We start from the raw sequence: 18,847 nt of genomic DNA, 5'->3' as shown, positions 1-18,847 counted from the left end.
GCGTCTGTGTGAGCCAGACCTGGGCAGAGCAGCAGAGATGCGCTGTTTGATACTGGAGCAGAGGAGCGAGCTGCACTGATTCACAGAGCTACGTGTGCGACTGTGAGCTGTACGCCTGTATTTTTAGAAGCAGAGAGACTGCATTCACTTTCCTTTCACTGCCAGGAGCAGCAGAAAAAGAAAGAAAGAAAAGCAAAACAGGCCTCACTGTCTCACCATCAAGGAGCTTCAATTGTGGGCAGTGGTGGCTCAGTGCTTAAGGTACTCAACTGGTAGTCAGAAGGCTGTTGGTTCAAGTCCCACTGCTGCCAGGTTTCCACTGTTGGACCCCTGAGCAAGTTTTTTTAGATAAAATTTTTTTTAGATAAAAGTGTTAGCTAAACGTATCTCTCTCACTTGAAACACAGGTGCAATAATTGTGCATGTTCCCCTATAAATCTTGTTCTATGACTAGTATGTTAATGCTCAGAAACCCTACAAGATCTGTATCAGAATTTTGGAAACATCAAAGTGGCCCCTGCCCTCTCCCACTCTGCCTTTATGTGGCTAGCATGTGCTAAATCTGAGCAAGGTGTGTGTACGGGGGAGGAGACCCAGTGTGGTGTGTGTACGGGGGACGAGACCCAGTGTGGTGTGTGTACGGGGGAGGAGACCCAGTGTGGTGTGTGTACGGGGGAGGAGACCCAGTGTGGTGTGTGTACGGGGGAGGAGACCCAGTGTGGTGTGTGTACGGGGGAGGAGACCCAGTGTGGTGTGTGTACAGGGGAGGAGACCCAGTGTGGTGTGTGTACGGGGGAGGAAACCCAGTGTGGTGTGTGTACGGGGGAGGAGACCCAGTGTGGTGTGTGTACAGGGGGCAGCAGACTGCCTGCAGGAATGAAACCAGGTACTGATGGCATGCACAAACACACACACTACTCACTCGATATAGCAGTCACGCCCACTTCTACTGGCAGCCATGTCCCAGCCATCCAGGGCTCGATGGGAGGAGCTCCAGTCCCCAGAGGGTGGGGGGCAGCCCGGCGTCTTGGTCCTGTGGCTGAGGGGTCAGCAGAAGAGACTGGTTCAGACAGGCATTGAAACAGGTGCCTTATGTGACTCATATATCAACAAGATGCTTCTGGGCAAATATATGTATTTGGACACTTTTTATCTGGAAATAAATGTGCACTCCAGAACACTGGCCAGAACAAAGACATTTACAAGAGCTCTAGCAAACAGATCTAGAGGTTATTATAGACCCAGATGTGACTTTTGCACTTGTTTGATTTGACTTTTACACTTGTTGTCATCTGTCAACATGAAGGCCAAAACGTTTCTAAAATTATGTTTAATTTTCTGAACTGAGAGGGGGCTGTGATTTGTGTGGAGAGTCACATAGTATAAACACGACTGGATTAAAACTGATGTTCCAGTTCAGTTTGAACTTCTGGAGCAGAAAACTAGGCAAGGAAGGAAGGAAGGATGTTAATTAATTCAATCATGAAATTAAACACTGTGGGCATGTGCCTTATTTAGATTGATAGACAGGCATTCCACCAGGTTATCAGACAGACACCTTGCACAGGTGGGCTTTATTTTCAGAGCTGTTTTTCATTCTAACTGCTTCAATACATTTTTGAAAAAGCCTTTCCTAATGCAACATTTTATTCAAGACCACCGAACATTAATCCATTCTATAGAAACCTTTTGACGTTGTTGTACAGTACTGCACCATGGAACAGGGCACTTTAAAACAACTTCAAGTGGTGGGATGAAAGAGTGCCATGACCTTTGACCCTTCAGTGATGGTCAAGCTGGAATTCGGGTGGTTTATAAAGTGTTGTTCATGGAAGCTGCATGAAGGGTCTGTGGTTCTTTATTTGTGGCATTAGACAGGATCACACTGATGATATAAATCTGTTTGTAATAATGTGATGTCAAGACGTTTGTTTGAATATGTATTGTGTTTGATTCACAGCTGCCTCTCACTCTTCTCATCTACTTTCATTTGTTTACTGTAGCTACACCCACTGCATGTGACGCTGAATAGAGGAGAAAATGTATCTGTTAAATTAATACCATATATATATATTTATTTTTTCATTTTTTAATTTTTTTTTTCTTTCCCATCCGTATTTGTAGGGCTTCTTCTGAGAGTTTATGAGTTGCATAATCAGATTCCAACCTGAAGTCCATGGAGAGCTCAGGAAAACTTTGTATGTTTTAGTATGTGGGCGAGAGGTGTCAATGGATTCAAATACAGTGGATTCAATCAGAACAAAAGGTATCAATATGGAACCTGACAGTAGACATCTTTAGCATTTCATATGAATTTGGTCCTGTAAATTATTATGAATTTGCAATTGTGAGATCACATTGTCCATACAACATTCAAGGCTCTAGGTGACTACACCTGGGAGACTACACCTGGGAGACTACACCTGGCAGACTACACCTGGGAGACTACACCTGGGAGACTACACTTGGGAGACTACACCTGGGCGACTACACCTGTGGCTCTTTCACACTCAGCTGCTGGGAAGACAAAGTCAATTTCACTCACACTAAGGGTTCATATTAATGCTAATCACCTGCAGTTATGAAACCTGAACAGATTGAACAAAGCCTGGAGTCATACAGGGTTTAACTCACCTCTGTTAAAGCTGTGTCAGGCAGGTTTTAACTTCCCTCTGTTAATGTCTGCATGCTGTGACTGTCACAATGGCTCTCACTAAGTATTTCAAAACTTAGTTAACTTTGGGTATGTTTGGAACTTCCTGTGCTTTAACCCCAAAAAAATGAAAATGAATTATTGAGCAGTGAGATGATCGAAACCTCTCCAGCAACCACTACAGCAAGCTGGAAAGTACTGTTTTATTAGGATTAAAAAAAAGTTTAAACACCATGCTGCTGTAAAAGCTATAGTCAGACTAACATTCTGTTGTACACACACACACACCCAAATATATGAACACAGAGGTTATACAACAGTGATGGCAGAAAGATATGTCTCTTGTCTGGCAGCACTTTAGTATGTATTATATATTATTAGTACATATTATGTATGATCAGTATGTATTAGGCATTATTAGCATGTATTATTACTACATATTATGTAATATTAGTATGTATTATGCATTATTAGTACATATTATGTAATATTAGTATGTATTATGCATTATTTAAAGCCTATAGGTCATCCCTCTTTCCTCATCCTCCTGAGGCTTCTGTCTGTTGTGTGTGTGTGTGTGAGTGTGTGTGCTGGTATGTACTGCCTTAAGGTGTGTCTGTAGTGCTGGTATGTACTGCCTTCATAGTGTGTCTGTAGTGCTGGTATGTACTGCCTTCATAGTGTGTCTGTAGTGCTGGTATGTACTGCCTTCATAGTGTGTCTGTAGTGCTGGTATGTACTGCATTCATAGTGTGTCTGTAGTGCTGGTATGTATGTACTGCATTCATAGTGTGTCTGTAGTGCTGGTATGTACTGCCTTCATAGTGTGTCTGTAGTGCTGGTATGTACTGCATTCATAGTGTGTCTGTAGTGCTGGTATGTACTGCATTTTTTCTGGCGACCTTAAATGGTCCTCTGGGCGAGTACAGACAGTGTTGCACTTCTCTTAACAAAAGAAAAAAACCTGTCAGGTTAACAGGACATAATATATCTTCTTATTTAAATCAATCATCTTCTTATTTTCAGAGGTTTGTAAAATGCTATACCATAAAAAAATGTCATATTTTTATACAATATTATCTAGTTCCCTACATATGTTTTGTTACCAAATGATGGGGTCATGTTTTTCACATTGTGGAGCGGAGCATTGGTAGAGAGGGGAAAACTGGAGAGGGGAGGGGACATGTAAAAACACAGACACCCTCGCAGAGCAGAAGAGAGGCGCAGCACAACGGCTCACAGACCTCAAAACCCAGAGTAACCGGCTAGGAGCTTGGCTCAAAACTTTAACAAAACTCAGCACTGAGTGACTGGGTCACCGGGCTTATATAAGGTCTAGCCCAGCTGTTGGGCATCAAGCCTAATTAGTGGTGTGCCTGACTCGAGGCCTCTCCCTCTGGTGGCCGGAAGGGGCCTCGGCCTGGTGCCAATCCTTACAGGACCCCCCCCACCCCTTGGAAGGGGCGGCTCCTGACGTCCCAAGGCCAGCCGCATGATCCCGCTAAAAAGCCCGAATGAGCTCAAGGTCAAGGATGTGACAGGAGGGGACCCAGGACCGCTCCTCGGGCCCGTATCCCTCCCAGTCCATCAGATGCTGGACTCCACCACGAACCCGCCGGACGTCTAAGAGACACTTGACCGTGTATGCCGGCGCACCGTCCACCATGCACGCACCCGGTGGGTTGGAGTGGCCCACTGAACACAATATGGGCCTAAGGCAAGACACGTGGAAAGTGGGGTGGACCCTCAACAATGGGGGAAGGGCAAGGCGATAAGAAACAGGGTTTATGCAGTGAAGGACCTTGAATGGCCTGATGTAGCGAGGAGCGAATTTGCGGGGATTCCCACGCAAAGGCAGGTCCTTGGCCGATAGCCAAACCTGCTGTACAAGCCGATAAGTCAGCTCTGGTCGCTGTCTCTTGTCAGCATAATGTTTTTTGAGCAGCAGTGGCAGATAAAAGAGCCCTGCATGCCCTTCGCCAGGCTAAGCAGCAGCGCCTGACTGTCTGCTCAGCAGACCGAACAGCCACGTTGGCCTCCTGGTCGGGAAACATGGGCGGCACATACCTGTACTGGCACTCGAATGGTGACATGCCTAAGGAGGAGTTCCAGAGGGTGTTGTTGGCAAACTGCCCATAAACGTTGCTCAGACCAAGAGGATGGACAGGAAGATGCCAGACAGTGGAGGGTGCGCTCCAAGTACTGGTTAACCATTTCGGTCTGGCAGTTGGATTGGGGATGGAAGCCAAAGGACAAGCTGGCTTCTGCCCCCAACAATCGACAGACTCTGAACTCTCGCACTGTTGCCTACAACATGGGGATCATCAGCAGGAACATGGACGAGTACAAGTCTGCGGCATACGGAGTGCGCAGGGCGGTGAGGGAGGCGAAGCTGCGCTACGGGAGGAAACTAGAGACACAGTTCCAGCAAAGTGGCTCTAGATCCCTGTGGTAGGGACTACGGACGATCATGGACTACAGGAGCCCACCCTCTGGACTAATGAGTGCGGATGAGTCTCTGGCGAACGAGCTGAACACATTCTTCGCTCGCTTCGAGGCTACATCTAGTAGCGCTAATGCTAGCAGCGCTAACGCTAACAGCGCTTATGCTAGCAGCGTCAATGCTAACAGCGCTAGTGCTAATGGGACTATCGGCGCAGCCAGCAGCGCAGGCGCAGAGCCCACCATAGAACAGCGCCCTCTCATCATCACGGAGAGTGACGTGAGGAGAGTGTTTAAAAGGGTGAATACCAGGAAGGCGGTGGGACCAGACGGTATCTGCGGGAGGGTCCTCAAAGCCTGCGCAGATCAGCTAGCACCGGTATTCACCGACATCTTCAATCTCTCCGTGACTCTCCGTATCGTCATCCCCTCCCTACTCACTACTAAGTTGGAGGATCTAGGACTGCATACATCCATCCCTGTGCGACTGGATCTCCAACTTCCTAACAGACAGACCAGAATCAGTACGGGTGGGCAACTGTGTCTCATCCACCCTCACCCTCAGCACTGGAGCTCCTCAGGGTTGTGTCCTAAGCCCCCTGCTCTACTCACTGTACACCTACGACTGCACAGCCACTTCTAGCTCCACCATCATTGTCAAGTTTGCTGACGACACCATCGTCATGGGCCTGATCGTGGATTGCAGCAAGAAGCAGGAGCGGCACTACCAACTTGTGAGGATCAGTGGAACCATGGTGGAGAGAGTAAAAAGTTTCAGGTACCTTGGTGTTCACATCTCACAGGACCTGTGCTGGTCCCGCCATACCAACTCCCTGACAAAGAAGGCTCGTCAGCGTCTTTACCACTTCAGACACCTAAGAGACTTCAGACTGCCCTCCAAGGTTCTGCGGAACTTCTACACCTGCACTATCGAGAGCATCCTCACGGGGAACATCACAGTCTGGTTTGGGAACAGCACCAAGCAGGACAGACAAGCACTCCAAAGGGTGGTGCATTCAGCAGAGCGCATCACATGGAACTTCCTGACCTGCAGACCATCTATTACAAGCGGTGCCAGACCAAGGCCAGGAGGATTGTGAAGGACCCCACCCATCCCAACAATAGACTCTTCTCTCTGTTGAGGTCAGGGAGGCGCTTTCGCTCCCTGAAGACCAAGACAGAGAGACTGAAGAGGAGCTTCTTCCCACAGGCCATTCAGGCCCTGAATCAGGGAAACTGATAAACTGTGGGGACCACCACCACCATGTAACAGGTAACTGTAAATAGGTTCAATTGTAAAATGCAACTGTACATTGTGTACATACATATATACATATCCATATATACATTGTACATTGTGTATATAAACATAATATACATATATTGTACATACATTGTTAATATATTTTGTATATATATAGAATATATATTTCTCTATGCACCCTGTTTTTTGTTTTTTTTCCCTCAGTTTGGACAGAGCACTCTCCACCATTTCACTGCGAGTTATACTGTGTATGACTATGTATGTGACAAATAAACTTGAAACTTAAAACTTAAAGTAAAATCAAACTAGGCAAAGAACAGTCCCCATCTGGCCTGGTGCGGATTAAGTCTCTTGGTCTGCTGTATGTAAGCCAAGTTCTTGTGCTCTGTCCAGACCAGGAAGGGGTGTTTTGCCCCCTCCAGCCAGTGCCTCCACTCCTGGAGTGCAAGCTTGACCGCCAGTAATTCACTGTCACCCACGTTGCTTTCTGCCGGGGACAGACGCCAAGAGAAGTAGGCGCAGGGATGCAGTTTTTTGTCCTCTCCTGATTGCTGGGACAGAACTGCACCAATACCCACCTCAGATGCATCCACCTCAATGATAAATGGAAGCTCTGCATCAGCGAGCCGAAGAATAGGAGCTGTGATTAAATGGTGCTTTAGTTCTTCGAACGCCTGCTGGGCTTCGGTCGACCAGCAGAACTGACCAGACGTCTTCCTGGTCAACGTGGTCAGTGGGGCTACAACCATGCTAAAGTTCTTCACGAACCTGTGGTAAAAGTTCGTGAAGCCCGGGAAGCATTGGACCAGTTCTCCACAGCCCTTGCCTTGGCAGGGTCCATGCATAACGCATTGTGGGAGATGACAAATCCCAAAAAGGAAATGGTTTGCACATGGAATGTGGACTTCTCCAGCTTGATGAAGAGGTGGTTCTCGAGCAGGAGCTGGGGGACCCGCCTAATATAGGTAACATGTTTGTCTACCATTTGGCTGTAGATCAAAAAGTCGTCTAAGTAGACGAACACGTTCCTGTCAAGGGCTTCCCATAAGACCTCATTGATGTACTGTTGGAAGATGGTGGGGCCGTTCATCAACTCAAATGGCATGACGAGGTATTCGTAGTGCCCAAAGGGGGTGATGAATGCCATCTTCCACTTGTCTCCCTCTCGGATTCTCAAGTTGTAGGCACTCTGCAGGTCCAGTTTAGTAAAAATGGAGGCCTGCTGTAGTGTCTCGAATGCTGACGTCACGAGAGGCAATGGATTCCCATATGGCTTCCTGTATGTATTCGTCCATTGCCTGACGTTCGGGCCCCAAAAGGGAGAATAAGCGCCCTCTAGGGGGACTGGAGCCCGAGAGGAGGTTCATGGCCATGTCATATGGCTGGTGGGGAGGCATTAGTTGGGCCTTCTGTTTGCTAAATGCTTCCCCAAGGTCCCAGTATTCCTCTGGGACTCAAGACAGGTCTGGACCGCCGGGATCATGACTGGACCCAGACCAAGGCTTGGGTAGCTGCAAACAGGAGGTCTGACATGTCAAACCCCAAGACAGCACTCACCGGCTTAGCTGGTCAACATGGGGATTATGTCGCTGAAGCCAGGGGTACCCCAAAATCAGCTGAAAGTTGGGAACATGGATAATAAACAGCGCAATCTGTTCAGTGTGTGGGCCGACTCACAACGTGACTGGACGAGTCTCATGGCTAACAACGCTTGGCTCAAGGGACTGACCATCGATGGCAGCAATGGGTAAGGGTTCGTCCAGTGGGATCAATGGCAGGGCTAAATTGTTAGCTATCCCAGCGCCAAGAATGTTGCCCGCCACTCCCGAGTCCACAAATGCCTGGAACATATGTCAGTTTGGTATTCCCAGACCAGGGTGGCCCATGCCAGGGCCCACCCAGTCAGAAGGAAGATGACGTACACCTTCGCTCGCTCTGTGGGGAGCCGAGAACAGTGCTGCTCGAAAGCCAGTGAGCATTGGAGGAGGAACCCCCTACAACCTCCTGCCTCACCAGCCTAGCTGCTCGGGAGCAGGGAGCGACGGCTCTGAACGCAAGCTAGGCAGGATTGGCCTGTGTCCAAAACAGTTAGATCTTAGAACAGGTAAAACAAGAAAAGTAAATAACCAAAAGTTAGAGAGCTGAACCCTGGCTGATTTGTTGTAAGGCAAACAAATACCCACTAGACTGCAGCAGCTATAAAACTACCTGCGCATATATCACCCTTCAAAGGAATGGAGGACAAAAAACTAGAGGAAAAACTAAACACCACGCTGAGCGTGGGAAAAGGGAGAAGCAAGGATGCCATGGGCAGAATGGCAGCCCCGATGCACTGGGGAAAACCAAACTACAACTTCCCAAACAAAACCAGAAAACAGGGAGGAACTGTAACGGCCAAGGGGAGCCTTGGGAGAGAGACAGACTCGAGGGAAAACTGAAGAAGAGAGGGGATGTGTAAAAACACAGACACCCTCACACAGCAGAAAAGAGGCGTAGCACAAGGGCTCACAGACCTCAATACCTAAAGTTACCATCTAGGCGCTTGGCTCAAAACCTTAGCAAAGACCCAGCACTGAGTGACTGGGTCACCGGGCTTATATAGGTCTAGCCCAGCTGTTGGGCATCAAGCCTGATTAGTAGCGTGCCTGACTCAAGGCCTCCCTCTGATGTCTGGAGGGGACCTCGGCCTGGCACCGATCCTTACATAAAGTGTTTTTCCATCTGAGCAAAAGCTTGAGAGATGTGTTAACTATAACAGCAATGTGGTTTAAATCACTGAGTGACACTATATACTCACTGTTATTTTAAATATTATCATTATTTAGGTCACACATAAAATAGGCTAAAATTTGATCAATTTTGGCAGCTGTTATTAATTCAGTCATTAGCAAAATACTAGAAGGCAAACTATTTGTTAGAATAAGACTTTATATAGTATGACACACCATACAACAAGATATATTATGCTGTCTTTAGTACATTCTATTTTGCAAGAGTTTCTTTGGTTGTTAATTGATTGGTTACTTGGCAGCAAGTCATAACATAAAGCAAAAGTCTGACTGTGTTCCCCTACCACCAACTCATAATCAGACCCTTCAGGGATGTCTGACTATGTGAAGGCAAAATAACTCTGCACAAATTCAGTGCATCATAAATATAGCCAACCTGTAGCCACCTCTTACCCGGAGCGTGCTTCTCTGCTACTCAATGAATAAATCAATAAATGATTAGACTGTTTCAGCATTGCAAGGGCTGGATATTAAATGTCATTCTAGAGTACAAGTCAAATGAATTTCATGATGTTTTAAAATGCACATTGTGCATTAAGTAGCTCGGAAGCCCCAGTGTCATTATTCACTCTGACAGGCAAAAAAACTGGACACCACATGTAAGGCCTATACAAGGCTAAGCCCCGCCGGGCCTAAGACACTTCTTATGCTAAAATAAATGACACCTGCTGATGCAATGGCAGACAATAATGGTGCATCATGTGGAGAAATAAACAAAAAAAATATCTATTTTATATATTAAATATATTCTGATTCTTTCATAATGTAGCTACATTTTTTTTAGGTAAAATGATTATTTAACCACAAATGCAAAAGCAAGTTATTTTGTCATGCTAACTGATTTACTGACATATGTTCACTTTCATATTTTACTAGGCATGTTTGGACAAGGGGTTTGGTATGACATTTAAAGATCTGAATATTCCCAGCATCTTAATGAGCCTAATGATTTCTAGGGTTTTGTGGTGGGATCTGAGGAAGAAAAACTGCATGCAGCCTGAACACTGAACAGCGATAACAGCCCAGAACTCTCAGCCCAGCTGTGTCCATAACATTCATTTAGGTTAAAAATGTAACATCCATAGTTTTCTCTGCAAACTCAGACAATTGTGTTGTAGATATGAAGCACAGGTGAATGGGTCAGGTGAACAGGATAACAAGCTGTAAAGCTCTACTGATTAAATTCCAAAGCAAGCAATGACTGTGACACTCAGAAAAATTCCATCGCAGTCATTATTCTATTTTTCTGCAGAAAACAAAGACATGAATCAACTCACAGTTTCAAATGACGCATTTCCAGAAGCGTTCGTTGGTTCAGCCAAATGTTTGAAGCTCATTTCTTAAGAATGTGCTCTGCTGAGCTGCTGGATGGCATTTCTCTGATAGTCGTGTCCTGCATTGTATTTTAAACATTTGTATGTCCCTGTCGGTTTGATGGAACTGAACTGAGAGGCACTGTGAACTTCCTGCAGCAGAAGGCGAAAACAAAACTACTTGGCATGCATTAATAAATGATGCTCAGCTCCACTGTGCAGTGTGGGGCCACGGTATGCCTGTGAAGGAATGCATGCTGCACAATTTATGACTAGCATTAGTGTTCATCAGTGTGCATTACTATGCTTTAGTGTGCATTATTGTGTATGAGTGTGCATGTGTATGTATTAGTGTGCATTAATGTGCATGAGTGTGCTTTACTGTGCATTAGTGTACATGAGTGTGTGTCATTGTATATTAGTGTGCATGAGTGTATATGAGTGTACAGGAGTGTGCATTAGTGTAGATGAGTGTGCATGAGTGCATTAGTGCATATGAGTGTGCATTAGTGTGTATTAGTGTACATGAGTGTGCATTAGTGTGCATGATTGTACATGAGTGTGCATTAGTGTGTATTAGTGTACATGACTATAGATGAGTGTGCATTAGTGGGTGTTAGTGTGCATGAGTGTGCATGAGTGTACATTAGTGGGTGTTAGTGTGCATGAGTGTGTATGAGTGTGCATTAGTGTGCATGAGTGTGCATTAGCATAGTAAGCTGCCTCCCCATCACTGTGCATTCAGGCCTAACAGTGCCATACATTAAAACATGACATGCTATTCACCTTTGTAAATAGCCCAAAGACAAAGTATTATAGTTTAGAGTAAATACCATAATGGTATTTTTTAAAATACAATACTTAAGGTTGGGTGTACTTGTGAGCTCTGACGAGTAAGATCCTTTAGGAAGTTAGAATTAAGGTCAATGTTAGGGTCAGGGTAGGGTCAGTGTAAGGGTCAGGAATGGGTCAGGTCCTTGTAACATTTACTATTAGCCTGGTAATATATTGCCTCCATAAAGTAGTCATTTATTACTTTAAATCAATTTAATTTTGGACAATTCTATTTTGTATTAGTTTTGTCAAACTGTAGGCCAATTTCAGACCTTCTCTTTGTTTCTAAGATCCCAGAAGAAGCTGCAGCTCAGCAGTTAAGGTTATACTTGCATCAGGATCAGATACATGAAGCTTTGCAGTCAGGGATTAGACCTCATCAGTGTTGATTAAATGTAGTAATGACCTGATTCCATTTCTGCATTTGGCAGACGTTCTTTTTCAGTCATATTACAGGTGTATGCAAGTGTAGTGTTTGGGAGTCTTGCCCAAGGACTCTTATTGGTATAGCAGAGTGTTTGCCTAGAAAGGGGCTGAACCCCAGTCCCCTGCAGCAGAGGGAACATCGTTACCAACTACACTGATAATGCTTGTGTCTTTTTGCATATATTGCTTTACCTCATTGGATACTGTAGATCACAATATTTGGATATGGATGAAAATGTTACTGGGATTAAGGGAATTACCATTTACTAGTTTATATCTTACTTAACTGACTACTTCCAGTTTGTAAAAAACTGTGATTTTTCAGCACACTTAAAGGCAAGTTTTGGTGTCCTACAAGGGTCCGTTCTAGGTCCCCTGATTTTTTCTATATATATTACCTCTAGGTGACATTATATGTAAACACTGTGCTGGTTTCCACTGCTATACTGATGATACTCAGTTATACGTCAGCCAAACCAGAGGACCTATTTCAGCTTAGTATTATTGATGAATGCATAAAGGATATCAGACACTGGATGTTGAGGAACCTTCTCTCCCTTAATCCTGACAAAACAGAGATACTTCTATCAGGCCCACAGGCAGCCAGGAGTAAACTCTCAGATTATGTACTAAACATTGATGGTCTTCTGGCTGCACCAGTTTTAATAGTTAACGATCTTTGTGTAATTATGGATCCTGGTCTCTCATTTGAAGCTCATGCAAATACTATTTCTCAGGCAGCCTTTTCCACTCCAGGAATATTTTATCCGTTCACTTTACTGTCAGAGCCAGATCTGCCAAAGTTCCCCCTTACACATTATATCCCCTATTTTACACACTGCAGTTTTTGGCCATGACTAATAATCTGTCCTGTCTCCCTGCTGAGATCCATCTACTCCTGGTGTCATGTTGCTGCTGTGGATCCTCCCACCTCCACCCACTTCTCCACCACAGTGAATAGACCTCTTTTGCTTACTTCTTACTTACTTCTACTTACTTATTTAGTTCTTTATTGCTTGTTCCTGGTGTGGAGTCAACCAGAGGAGGATATGGTTGCTCTCGAGCTGCTTTGTGATAATTGCTGTTGCAAAAAAAAAAAAAAAAAAAAAAAAAAAAAACCCCATCCAAAACAAAACAAACAAAACAAGCAAACTAAAACATTATATAAATAAATTGCATTAAAATTTCTGCTTCCTGTGACAACTGAACTATTGAACACTACTACTGAACTACTGAAATACTGAACACTACTGCTGAACTACTGAACACTACTCAGTAACTAATCACTACATTTATATAATTCTAGGATGTGTTGTACATAAAATGCATGTTTAAATTCATTGACAATAGTTCTGTGTATTTACAGAGCAGTGAGAATAGTGGTACTATACCAGCACTTTCACAGCATAGGTGGTATTTCTTTGCACTGGATAAATAATTTAGTCCAGTAATCCCCAAGAGTGGAGAGGAGACTTTAGGTGAAATTAATCCTGCTCCCTGACACCAATCACCAAGCAGGTTGCCTTTAGTGATCAAGAAAGTCCCCCCTTTCTTTCAACAAAAGATCCAATCAGGGAGTTTCTCTTATCCTCATCTAAAACAAGCAATGCTATGTATACATATTGTTTTCTATAAGCTTGTTATGCACATAAACAATTTGTGAACAGCATTTGGCAATCAGGTCTGGACATGGCATCTAACAAGAGTAGCAACAGACCATCCTAACACACTGTCCTAACACACCCTCCTAACACACTTTCCTAACACACTGTTCTAACAGACAATCCTAACACACTGTCCTAACACACTGTCCTAACACACTGTTCTAACAGACAATCCTAACACACTGTCCTAACACAATGTCCTAACACACTGTCCTAACAGACAATCCTAACACACTGTCCTAACACACTGTCCTAACAGACAATCCTAACACACTGTCCTAACACACTGTCCTAACAGACCATCCTAACACACTGTCCTAACACAATGTCCTAACAGACTGTCCTAACATACTGTTCTAACACACCGTACTAACAGACCATCCTAAAACACTGTCCTAACACACTGTCCTAACAGACCATCATAACACACTGTCCTAACACACTGTCCAAACACTGTCCAAACATACTGTCCTAACACTCTGTCCAAGCACACTGTCCTAACACACTGTCCTATCAGACTGTCCAAACACACTGTCCTAACACACTGTCCTAACACACTGTCCAAACTTGCTTATCCCTCAGTTAGAAGCTTCACTACTCATTTTACTGCACTATTAGTATTTTCTGAGGTTACAGCATTATTCACATTTGACAAGACCTTGTTATAAGGCAATTACACAGTATTAACAGTACCAGAAATTTATTAACTGTTTTATTAATATGCGATTATTCTTTAGGGCATTAATGTACTGCAGCTGGAGCAAAGATAGCTGCTTGCTCAGTGGCTCAGGAACACTGACACAGTTACAAGACAGCACAGTATTTCAGTCCCTTCAGTGACAGACAAGAACCCTTTATGTGTGAGTGCTATGATGTAATCAACAGAAAAATGGAAAATTACCAGCCTGCCTCAGAAGACCTAATGCAGTGCGGACAAGCAATCAAGTCAAAGGTCATAATAAGTCAAAGGTCATTCTACTAGAGTTACTTGCATAATAAAGGCCACTTTTTGCTCACACTGCTTTTGTGTAAGCTTGTAAAATGCCTCTGAGATGTACATAGGTGTGCAAAGACACATTTAGAAACTTTTGCATGAACAGAAACTTCATACTAACGCACACATACTAACGCAACTGTACATGGTTTTTCTGTCCTATTAGCATACAACTATACAGTAAACAATGATGTACAGTAAACAATAAGATACTTCATATCTTATGCTTCATATTTGAATTAGTGTCAGTCAGGTGCCCATCAGCACAGTAACAAGGTCTGGTCATATTAGTAGTGATTAAATATTTATGTTGAGTTTATGCTGAGTATCACATTACTGGTCCTTAAGTGTGAACTAAAATCTAAATCTAAATTTAAATATTTTAAAATCTGTCATTTTAAAATAAAAATAAAAAAATCTCTATTCTTTTAGGCCTAAACAAAATGTATGAGTGATCCATACCTGTCATATAAGTCATGCGTGGCTGCATCTAAAGAGAAAAACTCTACAGACTAATGGATTCAATCTGTTTTGTTCCATCTGTTTTCTGAAATCTGAGTTTAAATATAAAATTAAATTGTATAATCAGTAGTATTTGACGTTTTACTGTGATAGGCTCACTTGCCACTCTGAATCATGACAGAAGACCTTCATCTGTATGCCTGATGCACTATGTTGCTGCCACACTGACTTTAAATACAGTGACAGTTTCCATCATATAATAATCATTTCACGCCATTTAACTGTTCCTTATGTGTATGTAGACAAAACATACTATGCAGAATGTGTACCATGTCCATTACTATGTACCATTATCCAGAACATGTACTAGTATGGTCTTATCCAGAACATCTTACCTATATGTACCACTATGCTCATATCCAGATCATCTTACCTACATGTACCAGTATGGTCTTATCCAGAACATCTTACCTACATGTACCACTATGCTTATATCCAGATCATCTTACCTACATGTACCACTATGGTCTTATCCAGAACATCTTACCTACATGTACCACTATGCTTATATCCAGATCATCTTACCTACATTTACTAGTATGGTCTTATCCAGAACATCTTACCTACATGTACCACTATGCTCTTATACAGAACATCATACCTACATGTACCAGTATGGTCTTATACAGAACATTATACCTACATGTACCAGTATGGTCTTATCCAGAACTTCTTACCTACATGTACCACTATGGTCTTATTCAGAATGTCTTACTGACATGCAAATGGGGCGTGTAAATTCAAACAGAGAAAAGAGTGATTCTGAATAGCAATACTTGTGTGGTAAAAAAAAAAATGTCTGTTCTCAGGACTGCACTCCTCTGGACAGAGAACTCAGATGTTGCTCCTGGGATCTCATCGAGCCATTCTCCTAGTTTAGGGGTCACAGCCCCTAGTGCTCCGGTTACCACGGGAACCACTGTTGCCTTCACCTTCCACATCTTTTCCAGCTCTTCTCTGAGCCCTTGGTATTTCTTGAGCTTTTTGTGTTCCTTGCTGCTGATGTTGGTATTACTTGGGATCACCACATCTATCATGGTATGGTAGCTAGGAAGACCCATCATACAGGATGTTACCAATCACGCTGCAAATTAAAACATGTGCAGAAACAACACAAAACATATTTATCAAAATGATAACACATGCACTACATTTCGGAAAACACGGTGCAAATTCGGAAAAAAACATACTTAAGAAATGCTGCAAATCCAGTCACAATGGAAAAGTGTCACAACACATACGAAGTCTTGTTTCTGTGGGACACGTAAAAGGGGATTTGCAATTACCATGGTTTTGTCACTGGTGGTACAGAATGAACAATTGGCCTATTCGTGCTTCGTATTCTTGCACATTTGGCTACTGCTGGTTGTAAAGAATGCAGCCTTAAAGAACTCTGATAAAACAAAATCCCATTTAACACAAATATAAACCTGATCCTGCCAGTTAATAACTAGCTAGATGCATTCAGATTGTGTTACTATTTTACAATCCAGTTCAACCTAATGAGATACTGTCCAACTAATCAGGTACTAAGACGGAAACGTAGACATGTTAAATGGGATTTTAAAGTGTTCTTAAGACTGTGTTCTATACAACCTATGAACAGTAATAGCATGATTAGATCAGTTCATTCTGTATCAGCCTAACCAATATAACAGTGGTAATCACAAATCTAATTATTTTTCAGCTACTCAGTAAACTTTTGATGAAGATGCTTTGGGTAATTGCAGCTCTTTCATTTTCAGCATGATGGTACTACAGTGCTCTTCTGCTGTTTAACCATCACTACTATGTTCGGTTGGTTAGCGTTACTATTTTGTCTGTATCTGGAAGTCTCACAGGATCTTAACACGGTCACTTTCCACCATCTTTGGGTGGTGTATCCCACTTAGACCTTGGAACTTCCAGCCCAAACTCAGCACAGATGTTTCTGTATACTATGCCAGCCACTTGGTTACGGCATTCCATGTGCGCTCTGCCTGCTAGCATCTTGCATCCCACTGTTATGTGCTGGATTGTCTCAGGGGCGTCTTTGCACAGCCTGTATCTGGGGTCCTGCCTGGTGTGTTAGATCCAGCCTCTATTGATCTGGTATTCAGAGCTTGTTCCTGTGCTGCCATGATTAGTGTCTCTGTGGTGTCTTTCAGTCCAGCCTTTTCCAGTCATTGGTAGGATTTCTTCATATCATCCACTTCCAGTCTGCTGGTGGTACGTACCATGCAGGGACTTTTCCTCCCATGATGGTTCTTGCTCCTCATCATTCCCGTCCTCCTCAGGTTTCTGCTGTCTGAGTTACTCACTAAGCACTTCATCACTTAGGACCGTCATCCTGGTATACTCCTGGATCTTGGTTGTTTCATCCTGGATAGTGGCTCTTGAACGAGCAGTTTATAATCAATTGGCTCTTTTTCTCACCCAGAACCAGCTGCACGATCCCAATCAGACTGGCTACAAACCGGCACATTCTACAGAAATGGCCCTCATAGCAGTGACTGAGAAACTTCATGCTGCTAAAGCTGCCAAACAGTCATTTGTTTTGATTCTTCTAGACCTTTCAGCAGTGAACCACAAGATTCTTCTTTCTGTTCTCTCCAGGCTTGGTGTGACTGGCTCTGCTTGGAGATGGTTTCAGTGCTATCTGGAGGGACGGTCCTATCAGATGATATGGAGAGGATCCACATCCAAACCATGTAGACTGTCCACTGGTCTTCCACAAGGCTCAGTATTAGGCCCCCTTCTCTTCTCTTTGTATACTCATTCTCTTGGTGATGTAATATCTTCTTATGGTTTCTCCTACCACTGCTATGCTGATGACATTATTGGGTCATCTTCCACAGCCCCATTGAGTTCTTGATGAAGGCTCATGTATTGAGCCATGTGCCTACTCATCTTAGCCACAGTGATGACTGACAGGATGTTCTATGTTGTACAGAGGCAGGTTATTGGGCAGTAGTTGGATGGAACTGCCCCTTTCTGGGGTCCTTCAGGATATATATATATATATATATATATATATATATATATATATATATATATATATATATATATATATATATATATTTTTTTTTTTTTTATCCTAAAGACCACATCCAGTAGTAAGAAAAATATATATAATCGCTACATAATAGCTTTGGCATGAAAGTCATGTCAGAGGTTATCAGAGCAGTGTGGGCAGCTTTCAAAGTCCACACAGAAACCAAACACCCGGCATTTAACAGACCCTCCCCATGTTCCTCCACCAAGCCTTAATTCTGCATGACTGACTGCCCTGTGCAGAGAGCATGTAGGATTAGAGTACAGTGTGTCAGGCCTGTGGCTGCATGGTAGGAGCTCAAGCATTCAGGGCTCTCAACATGTTGCGCGGGAAAAATCCCTCTCTGCCCCCTTCTGTCCACAGCCGTGCACAGCAGGCAGCCTTTGTTGGGAGTCTTCCCTGTGGATTCGAGGCCCACTCTTCAGTGGTGCTATAGTGTACTGTGTTCGTGGTTCTTTGGTCTGGATGGTTGTCTGTAAGCACTGTTTTTTCTTGTCATTGACTCAGCCTTTTTAACCTTCACAATGCATGGCCTCCACTGCAACTTCCACTTGTTCCTCTCTTTTTCAAAAATCTTTTAAGCGATGACCAAACTATTTTCTCTACAGGAGTTGATAACTGGAAATCTGAAGAAAGTGAACAAGTGTGAATGAAATTAACAGAATTGAGAAGAAACAGACAATATGCAGCAGGTTTCTGAAAAGCAATACAAGGCTTATTTGGGGTCATCTGTGAAGTAACGTAAGACCAAGATGTAAAGATTTCATTGATACTTTTTGTTTGTACACTGAAAGTATCATCTCCTCCAGCTACAAGAACTAGGGCCCATGAATTAAAAATTATGTACCCAAACTTCTGCCAAGAACTCTGCTTTTTATACAGTGTCCTACACAAGAAGGAGACGCTTCTAAC

The 18,847-nt window shown here is 43.5% G+C and overlaps 1 protein-coding gene across 6 annotated transcripts in view; it reads right to left on the bottom strand.

Moving 5' to 3' along the window:
• LOC113588861 (FERM and PDZ domain-containing protein 4) overlaps positions 1-18,847 on the bottom strand; it is a 52,359-nt gene that overhangs the window by 22,980 nt on the left and 10,532 nt on the right. For 5 of the 6 annotated variants that reach the window (XM_081720970.1, XM_081720974.1, XM_035522800.2 and 2 more), the window contains exon 2: positions 923-1,039. In XM_081720970.1, the coding sequence (XP_081577096.1) occupies positions 923-1,039 (117 nt within the window). Of the gene's footprint in view, positions 1-922; positions 1,040-10,425; positions 10,623-18,847 lie in introns of those variants that run through there. The other variant, XM_081720972.1, reaches the window with a different exon arrangement.

The sequence above is a fragment of the Electrophorus electricus genome, chromosome 9 (genome assembly GCF_041902795.1).
Source record: "Electrophorus electricus isolate QZ-2024a chromosome 9, ASM4190279v1, whole genome shotgun sequence".
Classification (NCBI taxonomy): Eukaryota; Metazoa; Chordata; class Actinopteri; order Gymnotiformes; family Gymnotidae; genus Electrophorus; species Electrophorus electricus.
This window is presented reverse-complemented; position numbering and strand designations above follow the sequence as displayed.